This window comes from Pseudochaenichthys georgianus, chromosome 16 (assembly GCF_902827115.2).
Source record: "Pseudochaenichthys georgianus chromosome 16, fPseGeo1.2, whole genome shotgun sequence".
In the NCBI taxonomy this organism is placed as follows: Eukaryota; Metazoa; Chordata; class Actinopteri; order Perciformes; family Channichthyidae; genus Pseudochaenichthys; species Pseudochaenichthys georgianus.
In genome coordinates, this window is record NC_047518.2 from 39,166,051 (window position 1) to 39,180,663 (window position 14,613).

Below are 14,613 nucleotides of genomic sequence, written 5' to 3' on the forward strand. Positions count from 1 at the left end.
AGACGGGAAGGGAGGAAGATGAGGGGACCACAGAGCAGACAAGCAGAAATGTGGTTTATGAAACTGGTGGGAAACGCAATCGCTGAACTTTTTTTTATTAGAATTGTTTATTTAGAATAGTTTCTTAGGTAACACTAAGCCGCCTGGCTCTTTTCTGCAGTAACAAAGTACATGTCCCCTCGGTGGGACTAATAACGGTATTCTGATTCTGAAGACATTTCTCACCATCAAGTCCTCCTTGTAGGCAGCCTCCGGCCCCATTGCCCCCCCGACCAGCACACCAGCCGCACTGAGGCCTGGCAATGCACTGGGAGCACTGGGTGAGCTGGGAGCACTGGGGCGAGCAGGAGTCCCCCCCGGAGAGCAGGCGACCGCACTGACCCGCCTCACATCGCAGGGGCGTGTAGGAAGGGCTCATGCACTAGAGACCGGGGAGAATGTTCAGCCATATTTATTCATTCATTTGTTTATTCCACACATGGCAGTTATTTTAAAACAAATGTACACTTATACTGGTTTTGGTTTTTTTATAGCGCATGGTGGAAAGGAGCAGGGAGAAGAACATCTTATTCGACCTGCCCCTTCTTACAAAAAAGAAAATTAAATAACCATTAAAAAGTCAAATAAAAGCAATATTCTTTCAGTCAACTTTCATACGGTCTAATTACGCTTTCTTTATGCATTTTCTTAAACATTAAAATGTTCTGACAGCCCTTTAAATCATTTGGCATATAAGAATACGATTAAATTAAATACTCTGTAAAGCACTTAAGGGGCGGTCTTACCTGCTGCAGAGCCATGCTCCACACACAGTGCTGCCACCCCCCATCAGAGCCCCTGGAGCCCAGACACAGGCTGCAGTTAGTGAGAGTGTGGCAGGGGGGAGGGCAGGGCATGGGGGGGGAGGACTCCACCTGCATGGGGGAGACGTTGAGCAGAGCGTAGCTGAAACACGTCCAGTCGTAGGTGGGGTTCACACTCAGGATGCGCCTCGTCTCACCTGGGGACACAGTCAGTGTTTGTCATGAAATGCCCTAAAGAAATTAGTTCTGATATATGAAGCTGCATACGTCAACAGACTAGGACACTTTCAAATGGACAATTAAAGTCTTTTTTAAATATATTATTAAATGAAAAGTTTGTAAATATTTATAAAAAAAGGAATAGAGAATATAGAAAATTACAATGTAAGAAAAAATATATATATTTTCTATTTTCAGTTCCAGACTAATCAATTTTATCAATTTGACACTGCTTAAGTTTGTATAGTATAATAATTAACATGTTTCATTTCATTATTATTATTCTTTTTTATTATTATTGTTTTACACATTCGAAATAATAATAATAAATATATATATATATGATAAAAAACATCATAATCTTTAGGCTTTACAACACAATCACCCGTACCTGTGCGTTTGAACTGGCGAGTCCACATGCATTTTCCGGAGGAGGTGCACTTGGGGCAGTCGGACGCCTCGCAGCTGGTCTCAGTGCAGTTGCTGGACACGAAGATCTCTCTCTGGTTGATGCGACAGTCGTGTTCAGACGTGCAGCTGACAAAGCTGCTGATGCAGGCGCCCTCTGGACAGTTTGTGCACCACTTACAATGCAGAGCAGGCTGGGAGGATCAGAGAGGAACAGGTTTCAGTTTGAGCTCGGCTAAAGACACTTATTTATTTACCACTGGCCTTTTCAGCCCCTTAATCCTTAAATCTGTTAAGTCTTAAATTCTGTATGTGCACATTGTTGTTTATTGTTGCCATTAGTTTATCTTTTTACACAAATTTGTAATGTTTTTACAGCCATTTTGTGTCTTTTGTCAACTCTACATACACATTGTGAATACTTACGAGTGATTGTTTCGATGTAGGTGCATAAGATGTTACCAGTAACGGATTGGTGAATATTTTAGGGTGTCGAGCGAGGCATTCGCTGCAGGTCTTAAGTCTGCGACACTGGTCCGGCTGGCGGGGGGTCGGGGAACATGGAGACTGACCACTCAAGCATCCCATTCTGATGGAGAGGGGGGGGGGGGGGGCTGTAAGTTGGAGATACACATACAACACTTTATTTAGAGTTTCAGCCAAAGCGTTACCTCTCAGCTGTGTCAGAAGATGCACAGGCTCCCCGACACCAGACACAGCTGCCGGTGGTGGTGTTGCAGGCCTCTGGGGTGGGCAGCAGGGCGCAGGGGTCAGAGGGCACGGTCAGGGTCAGGAGTCGGCCCAGCGTGACGCCATTAAAGCCCCCGGACAGGAAGAGACGTCCGCCCCAGCTCGCCATGGCAAGAGACACTGAGCGATTCACTGGATCTCCGATGACTGAGACTGAAGGAGGGAAACATACGTTAGTGGACGGTAAATCAGGATTTGACTGAAAAGGAATCTGCCGGAAGACGCTAAGGCAGTCACCTGGTTGAATCCAGGTGTTACAGTTGATCTGGTACAGAGACACCGAGTTACTGTAGTCCTCTGCTTCGGTCCGGCCCCCGACAATCACCATGGTGTCTTTGATCATGGCTGCAGCGTGGAAGAAGCGGGACAGGGGCTGCGCAGCGAAGAGATACACAGCAACAATAGATAGGTTATCTATATGCAGCGGACTGATAAGAGGATAAATGCTTAGCTTGACTTATTTACCAGACTGCAAGAGGAGCATCGAGAAGAGGCCACGTTAATAAAATATGTTTCACCATTGACTGAATTGCTATTACAATGACGGAGATAATATGAATACTGTCCCGTCATTTAAAAAAAGGTTTGAAGCGGGTTGTACATTCACTTTAAGCTATTTACAGCGCCTTAAAGAGCTACGGACAAGAACAATGTTGGTCACCCATCTGCTTCGTATGGTGTTGACATGAAAAGTGATCACGATGGGTGTCTCTGTTCATCATCTTTCTAAGTGCCGTTATAAATGCATAATCTATAAGCTAGTTCTACGTCAAAAGGACCATGAGTAGAAGATTACACCTCTTTTGGAATCCTTACCTTGACCCCCTGGGAGGGCACCAGCAGGGACCAGGTGACGCTGGGGTAGTACAGACTGTAGAGCTCTCCTGAGGGCTCCACCGTCTCGACGTGGAAGCGGTAGCCTCCAAACACATAGATGGCATCGGTCTGCTTGTGGTAGACTGCAGAGTGACCGTATAAACCTGATTGAGGAACATAATGCAAAACAGGTTGAAGTGCAAAGGAAAGGAAAAAAGTTGGCTGAATCTGTTTTTGTGTTGTTTGTTTTCTCCCTCTCTTAAAATATAATGATGTCTGTACTTGTGTCAGTGTTTCATAAATCAATGAGTTACAGCCCGTAATAAAAGGCCTCAAAAACCTGTAGGCGGTGTGCCAACGTGGGAGATGATGGTCCAGTTTCCGGTCCGAGGGCTGAACTCCAGCAGGTGGTGGTTGAAGCCGTTGTCTGGAGAGTATCCTCCAATCAACAGCACGGAGGAGTGTCTGCGCACCGTTAAAGTGTGGCCGGCCAACGGGGGCAGCAGCGTGCTCTATACATGGAAGAGATGTCGATTTGTTAGAGTGAAGAAGAAACTGATTTTAGGTCCCCTATTATACTGTTTTTCATTACTTTATTATAGGTGTCAGATCTATACAGAACCTGTCTCTGATTGGCTGAAACACCAAACAGATCATGGCAGCATTACCCATAATCCCCTCTGTTTCAGCCCTGTTTCCAAAGTGCTGATTCTCTGTCTGTTACTTGAGATGAAAGTAAGGAGCCCCTCCCCACGCCCCTCTGAGAGAGATTAGGTTACAAAGAACACAATGGTGCTCTAGGAGGAGATTCAGGTGATAAGGGGGGGGGGGGGGGTTACCTTGGTTGCTGATTGGCTAATGGTTACACAAGCCAAAAAATCGTTATGACATCACAAAGTGGCCAAAATCTGATCAGCTCATTTTCAGACAGGTTTTTATAGAAATGGATCAGGAACAATCTATTTTCCTGAAACTTTCAGAATCTCTTCACACCGAGGGGATACATGTTGATGTATAGAAGACATGAAAAAGTGGATTTTGCATAATAGGTGACCTTTAAGATGTTTTCCACAGTAAGTCTAACCCCTGACCTTGTGTTCTCTCCAGACCAAACTGCTGAGATTCAGAGTCCAGGTGTCCATGGCAACACTGTTGTTAGTGACTCCGCCCACCACCAACATGCAGTCGTGACTGGCTGCGTGGTTTCCAGAGCCGGACTCGTGATTGGTCAGCATGGCAGCGGCGTGGTGGTAGCGAGGGCCGGGAGTCGAGCCTTCCTCCAATGAGCTCGTCAGCATTTGGGTCCAACGGCGCTCCAACACAGAATATCTAAACATCAGGGGGAAATGGAAACATGTAGACATTGCATGAGCTTTATACGTACAGGGTTGACCGCTTTTTAACAGTACAATTCAAGATACCATCCAAAATGTCAAGAGTCTCTATGCCGTTATAATCAAAAATAGAATTAACTGACTAATTGTTCACCCACAGAGATGAATGTATAGTGACATGTTGTTTATTTTTCTTCATTTGCTTAAAAGTAAACAAATCATGGTTTACAACAATATCGGTATCTGTTCAAAAAATGTAAAGGAAGAAATGAACAAAAACAGATTATCCCAGCGGAGTATTAATTTACATGAGAAAATATCTCTATTTACATTTAAAAGGTTAAATGGCAATTCATTCAGTTCTGCATCTGGTGATGCAAGGAGACAACAACAACAACAACAGTATTGTGTCATTTCAAATACAAATGTTTTTTAGGTTCACATGAGTTATGGTGTAGCTGAAACACCAGATTAAGTTAAAAATCTAAAAGAGTTTAATTTAATTCGAGCATATCGCTACACTTGAAAACATAGTGGTAACAATTAAGCATTTTTCTAACTATTATTATAAAACCTAAAACACTTCTAGACCTTAAACTCAGACCAGTCTAAGGGTAACACAGACGTACCTGTAGACATTACCCAGAATGCCCTGTGTCAGAGAGAGTCCTCCGTACATCCAGAGGTTTCCCTGCGGCCCGGACACCAGCGAGTGACCCATCCTGTGCAGGAACCTGTGGGCCTGGTTCTGTGGAGCAACGGGAAACATTAACGTGTGTGTGTGTGTGTGTGTGTGTGTGTGTGTGTGTGTGTGTGTGTGTGTGTGTGTGTGTGTGTGTGTGTGTGTGTGTACACTATTAAAGAACCAGCAGATTGACAAAGATATTAGTTTGAATGTTTACCACTGTGAGTTGTGTGTCCAGCAGGGTTTCCCACAGCAGGCTGTTGGAGTCTCGGAGGACAGAGCAATCGGATCCAGCCCAGTTCTCTGAGCACACACACACTCCCAGAGACTGACACACACACACACAATATCTTTGTTAGCAATCAAGGAAAATGTAACATGACTATCATTGCCAAGAAACTTGCTTTTACAGCTGTCTTTTTATAGCTGGAGATTAATGATATTCATTTTATTATATTTGACATGTACATTGTTTATTTATTCCCGCATTTTACTTACAGCATTGTATCACTTGCATTATTTTTGTTTATGTAGTAAGTATATTGTATGTTACACTGTTGGTTGGGCCAGGGACTTTAATGGTAGTTAATGTGCTTTGACCAATTATTCATAAACATTTAATCAAAATGGCTGCCATTTAATAGTTTGATTCTGCCAACTGTCCTTTAATTTACTAAGCTATTACTAAATGTAATCTTGAATCTTATGAAAACATCCCACAACAAATCAAATGGCAAAGAGTACAAGCTACAGTTTATTGTTTTTTCTAATTCTAAAAAGTCTTTTTTAACTCGGAAACCATCCCATTCTCAGAACTGAATAATCGCTGTGCCACAGAGAAAACGTAGAAATGAAAACCAAATGTAAATGTCTTAATATATAATCAGAATTCTTACTATATTACACGCTCCTCGTCCTTCTGCTACTCCACAGTCCTGAGGGCACATGGGCCGGTCGCAGTGGGGTCCTCCGAATCCCTGCGGGCACTGGCAGAGCCCCTCCTGGCACACGGCCCCCCCCGGACACACAGGAGACCCCTCCTCTCCGTCATCAGAGCTCTGCTGACAGCGCCGCACCCAGAAAGACGCGTTGAAGCCTTGAGGTTTGGTCGAGGAGACGTTGGCCTCAAAGTAGACAGAGATCACGCCTGGAGGCAACAGAGAAAAGACAATATACATTTGATCAAGCTAAGAGTTTGAATAAAATGTTTTAAAGGTCCCATGTCATGCTTTCCGGTTATTCCCCGTCCCCTTATGTGTTACGAATGTTTTTCTGCATGTGAACGGTCTGCAGAGTCACAAACCCTCAAAGTACACCCTGTAGCGAGTAAAACTCTAACACAGAGAAGACCTGTCTGTGCTGCCCCAGAACGCCTCGTTGGACATTTCTCTTTTTCCATTGTTTACTTCTTGGGTATAGTGACGTATTTCGGGTATAGAGCCGTTACGTTTGGACCTATCCGCAGACTTCCACACACACACACACACACACACACACACACACACACACACACACACACACACACACACACACACACACACACACACACACACACACACACACACACACACACACACACACACACACACACACACACACACACCCACACACACACACACACACACACACACACACACACACACACACACACACACACACACACACACACACACACACACACACACACACACACACACACACACACGGCGGGACGTTGCGAGGCTCGCTGCTGCGACGAGACAGCGAGACACCGCGGAACTCAGCATGGGCACACGTGCACAAACTCCCAGCCAGGCTGTGTGTGTGTGTGTGTGTTTCGGGCTGGGTTTCTCTGTGTCTCGCAGACGGCCACTGGGCTCACAGGGAGGGGGGGGGGGCAGGAGCGCCAACAAGCCGTGTAGGACAGAGAGTGAATACACACACTATACAGAGATGCTGTGAGAAACCAATGTGAGTTAGGAACATTGAACAGTATAAATCTATTCCAGTAGACCTGAACAATGGAATATGATCAGTAGAAATGGCCGTGACGTGGGACCTTTAATGTTTGACAGTAAAAGGACTTTCCCAAACCACCGAAGGGACTTCAATTGAAGGGTAGTTAACGTGTCTAGAGGGATGTGTAGTAGAACACAGCAAACACTACTGTGCTGTTTAGATTAGATATATTTTATTGATCCCAAATAGCATTTTTTTTCACAGCAGCATGTTAACAACGCATTGCATAATAGTTAAAAGAATAGTAAAATACAAATAAACATAAAAAGTAAACATATGTATAACAGGAGGAAGATATAGATCTATAACGTATCTCAATAATGCACAATATAAATGTCTATTATCTATTTCAGGTTTGTCCTACAGTAGGAAGGATCCTTCCTCTGTTGGTCTTTCTTAAAGGTTTAAAAAAAAAAAATCCATTACTAATTATAGGGATTATTTTAAGAATATTTTTCGTTGTGCACTGCAAGTGTCTAAGGACAGATGTCTCGAATACTGTACAGTCTTAATAACTCCCTTAGACAAACTGGTAATGTGTAATATTGAACAGTATAACTCAAATAAAACTAGATTGACACCATTTAAATTGCTCAGCCTTTGCTGTGGGCAAAAGGACTTGTGTCAAAGCAGATTTCTCCAGGCATAATGTTTATTATTTAAAGATAGTTACCTGAGGTGGCCTCCACTGTGATAGGCTCAGTCCTGGTGGTGCCACAAAATGCACCAATCAGGTTGTGATCTGAATGTACGACTCCATTGGGCAGGAAACGAGGGAGGCCGTCAAACACATAGACAAAAGAGCTCTGCAGAACAAAACATAAAGAACATAAGGTCAGTTATATAGAGAGGAATACTAACAATGTTTAATGCTACATCACAGCTAGCATGTTGTTTAGCGTGTGTGTATTTGTGGACTCACTTTACAATGCGTGTGGGAGTCAGGGTGTAGTGTGAGGGCCACAGGGGGGCACAGCTGTCTGGGTAGACATGGAGCCAGGTTCTCCGTCACAGACAGGACCCACAGGCAGTGAGAAAGTCCTCCTTTGCCCTCAGTGCCACTACGCCATCCCAGAGAGGAGGAGAGAGGCATGGCGGAGGAGGAGGTGGAGGAGAGCAGCACCGAGCGGCCCTGGCACTGACGGTAGCAGGTGCCATTGTTCCTGTTAGAGGGAGAAAGGAGTCAAGGTAGGGTTAGGATAGGAAATACAGAATCAACCAAAGACACTTCCACTGTTTCTGTTTTTCAATACCTTTTCATGATCTACATTTCCTGATTTGAATTGTTTTTGTTTAGATACAAATACATGAGAATTTATTAATTATTAATTATCAATTGTCCTTGTTAGTATTTAATCATATGATATAGTCAAACTGCTTTTTAAGTCAAGCTTTATTGGAATAAAAAGTCTGATCCATGTCTTTTTATCTTAGCCAAAGACAACTATATATTCTGACATTTATTTGTATTCCTATTTTTTATTCATTTCTTATTTCATAGTTTTTTATTATTATTATTTAAATGTTTATCTTGATTTTACTTTTTATTTTATTAATCTGTGTGAATCTGTGCTGTCCTGTTTTTCACCCTTACCCTGTTGCTGCTTGAACAACTGAATTCCCTACGGGGATTAATAAAGGACCATCTTATCTTATTTTGTTATAGTTTAAGTCAATGTAGGCTGCTTTCATTTGAGTCTTTTTTAGATTTTAGAAATGAGTCCGGCCAAAATATGAACTTGTGTCACTTTAATCTTCAATTTAAGTAAGGTAGGTACAACATTTACTGTATGCCAACAGTGAAGTCCTAATTTTCTATTATAGAATGGTTTAAAATATGACATTGTTGCTGCTTGTAGTCTTCCTTAACACCGGTAAAGGATGAAGCTCTCCTCACCTGGGGTCTCCGTAGTATCCGGGCAGGCAGGACTCACAGTGCGGCCCCTGTGTGTTGTGGGTACAGTAGCACTGGCCGGTCTGGTTGTGACAGTATCCTCGCACAGGGTGACCGTGGCCGTTACACTCGCACTGCACACAGCCCTCGCCTCCAGACAGCGCCGATCCAAAGCTGCCCGGGCGACAGTCCTCACAGTGGGGGCCTGTCGTCCAGTCTGGAAGACAAAGGAAGCATGTCAGGTGAGCTTCAAAACAATGCAAGGCAAGTTTATTTATATAGCACCTTTCAACACAATGCAATTCAAAGTGCTTTACAAAAATGAAAGACAGTAAGAAACATATTATCAAATGGCATTTAAAAGCAAAGATAATAAAACATGAAAAACAAAGGTACATGAATTAAAGTGACGGTGCCGTGTGAGACACACACATCGGAAATGTTTAGCTCTGACTCTCAATCATTGCTCACTTTCTTTCTACTTTATTTTTTAACTTATCCTTTAGTTACTTCAAGTGTTTCATGCTAAATAAAACCCCCTTTTGAAAATTCTAATCTGCAACCCAATATTCCGAAAATTCAACGGATCCTGGCCATAATTTGTGTATCATATAAAATTTGCTCCCAGACGTTCTGGCATGCAGTGTAATTTACAAACTGCGAATATGATTTCACCTCGTAAATTGACCTGTTTTATAAGATAAATACAAAAACATGACTTAACACAAGAGTTAAGCCTCTGGGTGTTTCTCAATGTCGAGGAAGGCTACAAGACTATTTCAAGCATGCTACGTCATCGAGAGCCGCCGAAGGACTGTTCCAATGTCCAGCATACTCGTAATTCTACCGAGCCCGGCTTACTTTGTAGCGAGACATTTCGAGGCTGCATATGTGTATCCTCCGCGGTCTTAAAATCCCCACAATGCTTTGCGCACGGACCAATTTCCCAAATCTGTGGCAGAAAATGTAAGGCAGGGCCTCTCATATGACGCACACCTGCACACTTGTTCGCCTGTTCCACTCTTGGTTTTCCGAATGCCAGGAAGGATTCTTGCCTAGCTTCTGAAGAAACTGACTTGGAAGACATGTGCTACCAAGCAAGCGTACTCGACATTGAGAAACACCTACCACCCATGACACAAACTGTTCACCCCCCTCCCCTCTGGCAGGAGGCTGCGCTCCATCAGGACCAAAACCTCTCGCCACCTGAACAGTTTCTTCGCCTCCGCTACCGGCCTCTTAAACACGGCCCGGCCCCCCCACTGACACAACGTAGACTCTATATGCATTACATTAATGCACACAATGTTCAAATACTGCTTACTGCACATATTCTTATTTCATATTCTCTAACTCATTGCATTCCATTTAGCTGTAAATGACTGCTTTATTTTATTGCTATTTAACTATATTTTATTACAGTGTCCTTAAAGACTTTTTGTTTTATGTTAGATTTCTTGTTTTATATTTTATGTCTGCACCATGACATCAAGTCAAATTCCCCGTATGTGTGAACCTACCTGGGAATAAACCCGTTTCTGATTCTGATATTGAGTCATATATTAAGGTCTCACCCTGGCATTCGTCACAGATCCCCGGGGCAGTGATGCAGGTGGAGTGGAAGTTGCAGCCACAGTCTACGTCACATTCGACCCCACTGAGGACCAGCGTGGCGGGGTCAGACGTCCAGCCGAGGGAGCATTCACACTCAAACCGCGGGCTGCCGCTGCACTGGCCCTCACGGCACTCGTTGTAGCACCTGTGGGAAGGGGGAATTATTGTATTGCCTTTTTACAGCTGTACGAAAGCAAGCCTGATGAGCAAAAGGGAAAAGTAAGGAAGATTTGAATGTTAAGACAAGGGATGCTTATTCAGATTTCTTTCTGATCGATAACCGACCCTTGTTTTTGACAAAGGCCTTCTATTAAATGAAATAACTATTTATATTTTACACTGCAACTTTAATTATCGTATTTTACTTAATGTCTTCATCTATTTTAGCTTATTTGTATTCTCATGGCTTTTCAATTATTGAGTTTTAAAATGTTTTTATATATCATTTTATAATCTGTTGTGCACTATATGTTAATGCTTTTATTTATTTTTATTTTAACAGCATTGTGTTAAATTGTGCTATATAAATAGTCTTGCCTTGTCTTGCCTGGTTTACCGATTATTAACCAACAAGACTGATGCACAAACAAGTTAAACCCATTTATCACCAGCTGCAATGCAGGGTCTGTGCAGGAATCCTGAAGTCAAATGTAATTCCTTTTTTTTTTTTTAAGACCCTTTCCATACATTTTAAGACCTCATCGCCACTTGGAGTTCTAACCGGTTACCTTGGCGACACACTTTACCTCACATTGACTATATAAAGTATTGATTGTCCTTCCTCCTTATCTTCCAACCATTTGGACGCAAACTTGCATTTCCCCATAACGATGCTGTTTAGCAACCGGCGTAAACGGACCTTCGCGCGCTATCAAGCAGTGAGCGTGCGATGTCCTGTTCAGATGACGTCAAATCCAACGGGATGCCATCAATAAACTCCACAGAATCACACTACACACCTACACCATGATTACATTCAGGCAGACTGTAGAACACAACCTCTTTGGACCATTTATATACTTATTGAAAACAAGCTACAAAATGTAAAACCTTGGAAAATGCCGTTTAATACTTTTTAATAGCCTTAATTTAGCTAAAATCAACTTGTAATACTTTTTAAGACCCTGCGGACACCCTGACTTATGGAAAACATGTGCGAGTCCCCTCTTCACCCAAAAGAGTTAGCAGCCATCTTGTTGCATGAAATGTCATGGACACCATTTTGTTTTACTGTTTAACTGAAAGCATTAATAGTGAATTGTGAAAAGAAATGGCATCCTGTATAGTACTGGAACAACTCACCTACACAGCCAGAGGAAAAAAAACCGTGGTATCCTTTACTGAAGTTTCTTGAAAGCCAAAGTAGCCGCTTGGAAATAGTTGTATTGCTGAGTGCCTTTATGTTTGTCTTTAAATGCATTTGATTATTATAATTGATTCATTTTTTATTTTATTATTATTTATTTTCTTGTCAGTTATTTAATTAAATGTGTTCTGGTCTTGTCACCTGGTGTGTCTTTGTTCTTTGCTACCTGGTTGGTTACGTATTAGTAAGTAAAATGTAGTATATTATACATGGAATGCCGACTCATTTGTACATGTCTTATTCACTCATTGTTAATATCTGTATTGGTGGATGTCATTGTTTATGTTTGTAAAAAATGAAAAAGTCAATAAAGATATTGTTTAAAAAAAAAAGTTAATTATGAACAACCCTTTTGAGAGAGTAGGAGGATGAACAAAGGAACACTTCTTACGTCTGGTTGCAGTGCAGCGTGCCGTCCCCGGTGTATCCTCGCTCACAGTGGCACTCGTAGGAGGTGGGCGTGTTGATGCAGGTGGCGAAGGAGTGACAGTTGTGGAGACCCAGCCTGCATTCCTCCACATCTGGGCAGGTGGGGTACGACCAGATGGCGTCTTGCTCTTCGTTTTCCAACAGCTCCAGCTCCATCTCCATTTCCAGAGGTCGCGGCGGCGCAGAGGTCGTAGGGTCAGGACTGGAAGAGAAGGAAAAAACAACATTTTAATCTACCCAGTGGCAGATTTACTAAGGTATGTTAGCCCACATATCATTTAGACACAGAAAGAAATCCATATATTTATTTTTCAGATGTATACAACTGATTACATCAAAAATATATTATTTCATTACATAGACTGGGTCAAGTGGATTTTATTTATTGACGTGCTTTGCAAATGCATTTTTCCCACTTAACTTGGAGTAATTGTATTGTGAAAAACAAGATAAGGACTTCTTCCCTATCCAAGGACTTAAAATACATTTGCAACGAGTTAAATAATAAAAAAAGATATATATATAATATACTAAGTAAAACTACCCAGATAACCTAAGACATTTTCTCGTTAGGAAATAGTTGTATGCTTACTGCAGGAAGTGTAATGAGACATATCTTACTTTGCAGCTCGTGCTTCAGCCACAGCCACACTGCAGTTATAAACTGAGGGGTCGTCCATTCCCCCCCAGTCTCCCTTCAAACATCTGAAAAAATTCATGGAAACATGGAATAAATACAAGAAAAACACAATAAAGACTTTCATCAGGTGTGTTGGTGGTACATGGACTTTCTCTGTGCAAAGAATATATAGTTAAAGGGATTTGTTGTAGGTTGCAATTAATGCTGTCAAAATTATCGCGTTAACGGCGGTAATTCATTTTTTGAATTAATTGCATTAAAATATTTAACGCATTTAATGCATGTGCAGAATGGCCCGCCCCATACATCCCACCAGTGGCAGCGCCAGGGTATGGCTTAGGGTGACCAGATGTCCCGCTTTGCGCGGGACTGCACAGCATTTTCCCGACTTTTGGTGCGTCCCGCAAATTGAGACGATGTCCCGCATATTTCATTTTGATTGGCTAAAACGCTTTTCTTTAAAATCAGATTCATCCAATGGCTGTTGAGAAAGCAGGGAAGGCTATCATCAGGGGGCTGTGTTTGCTGTCAATCAATCTGTAACACACGGCGGGTGCTGGTCAAGTGTTAACCAATGAGAGTAACCCCCCCCCCCCCAAACAACAACAACGAACGCAGGCGACGCAGCAGGTTATGGAAAATGGAGGAAACTGAAACTACAGCTAAGAAGAAAAGAAGATGCACATACAACAAAGACTGGGGAGACACTTACCCGTGGGTGCAGCCAGTGCAGGGCGACTCTCAGAGAGTTTTGCAATCTTTGCAAGAGTAATTTTTAAATTTCACATGGCGGTGAATACGACGTCAAAAGACACAGAGAATGCGATTCTCACAAGAAACGTGTCGCTCAAAAAGAGACATCCCACTCTATGGAGACATTCCTACTCAAACCAAAAAATGATGGCCACTCAGACAAGGTAACGGCAGCAGAAATAACCAGTGTTTACCACACAGTGCAACACTCCCATTCATACCGGTCAAATGACTGGTAACAAGCTAGCGCCGACCATTTTTCCAGACTCTGAGATAGTAAAGAAAATGTCATGTGGTCGTACAAAAGCAGCGTCCATAATAACAGATGTGCTTGCCCCTGCCTCTGTGGAGAGTTGTTTGACAGAGTCAAAGACACCAGTGGTTCTAGGTGACAAAATAGCCCACACACTGTGTGTGGGGGCCAGGCCCGGTTCTACGGGGGTGCATAAGGGTGCATTGCACCCTCAGTTGAGTCGTTATGCACCCTCATTTGAAAAAGTAAAAAAAAAAAAAATTAAAAGTGAAAAAAATTAAAAGTGAAAAATATTACATTTTGCCTACTATTACTAACAATAGTAATAATAATAATAATAATAATAAGAAGAATAAGAATATAGTTGAAATAAAATAAATTGTGGTTGAATAGCATTGTCTGCTGCATTTATTTGATCAATTTAAACGGTAAGTAACGTTATTATGTCAGGTGCGCGTGACCTGTGCCGCTGCACATTCATCATCTGCAAGGTGCTGACACAGCAGTCAGTGATGGATCAGAACATGGTTCAAACAACCAGCCCTTATCGCCAGCATACACTGCATCTACTGCAGGTATAACAGTTCAGATCATGGGGACATTACGTTACTGTCGTGGACACTAACGTCCTCCTGCCCGACTCGCCGGCTT

General features: G+C 42.5%; 1 protein-coding gene across 1 annotated transcript in view; it reads right to left on the minus strand.

Annotated features, from left to right (window-relative positions):
* Window positions 1–14,613, minus strand: part of megf8 (multiple EGF-like-domains 8) — a 41,504-nt gene that overhangs the window by 9,929 nt on the left and 16,962 nt on the right. The window contains exons 21-38 of the mRNA XM_034101627.1: window positions 12,938–13,021; window positions 12,279–12,518; window positions 10,482–10,666; window positions 8,911–9,124; window positions 7,936–8,176; window positions 7,687–7,819; window positions 5,912–6,162; window positions 5,233–5,343; window positions 4,960–5,078; window positions 4,088–4,325; window positions 3,337–3,508; window positions 2,997–3,160; window positions 2,418–2,553; window positions 2,102–2,333; window positions 1,857–2,019; window positions 1,414–1,624; window positions 786–1,000; window positions 226–421 (exon numbers count right to left, since the gene is read on the minus strand). Coding sequence (XP_033957518.1) covers window positions 226–421; window positions 786–1,000; window positions 1,414–1,624; window positions 1,857–2,019; window positions 2,102–2,333; window positions 2,418–2,553; window positions 2,997–3,160; window positions 3,337–3,508; window positions 4,088–4,325; window positions 4,960–5,078; window positions 5,233–5,343; window positions 5,912–6,162; window positions 7,687–7,819; window positions 7,936–8,176; window positions 8,911–9,124; window positions 10,482–10,666; window positions 12,279–12,518; window positions 12,938–13,021 — 3,305 coding nt within the window. The remainder of the gene's footprint in view (window positions 1–225; window positions 422–785; window positions 1,001–1,413; window positions 1,625–1,856; window positions 2,020–2,101; window positions 2,334–2,417; window positions 2,554–2,996; window positions 3,161–3,336; window positions 3,509–4,087; window positions 4,326–4,959; window positions 5,079–5,232; window positions 5,344–5,911; window positions 6,163–7,686; window positions 7,820–7,935; window positions 8,177–8,910; window positions 9,125–10,481; window positions 10,667–12,278; window positions 12,519–12,937; window positions 13,022–14,613) is intronic.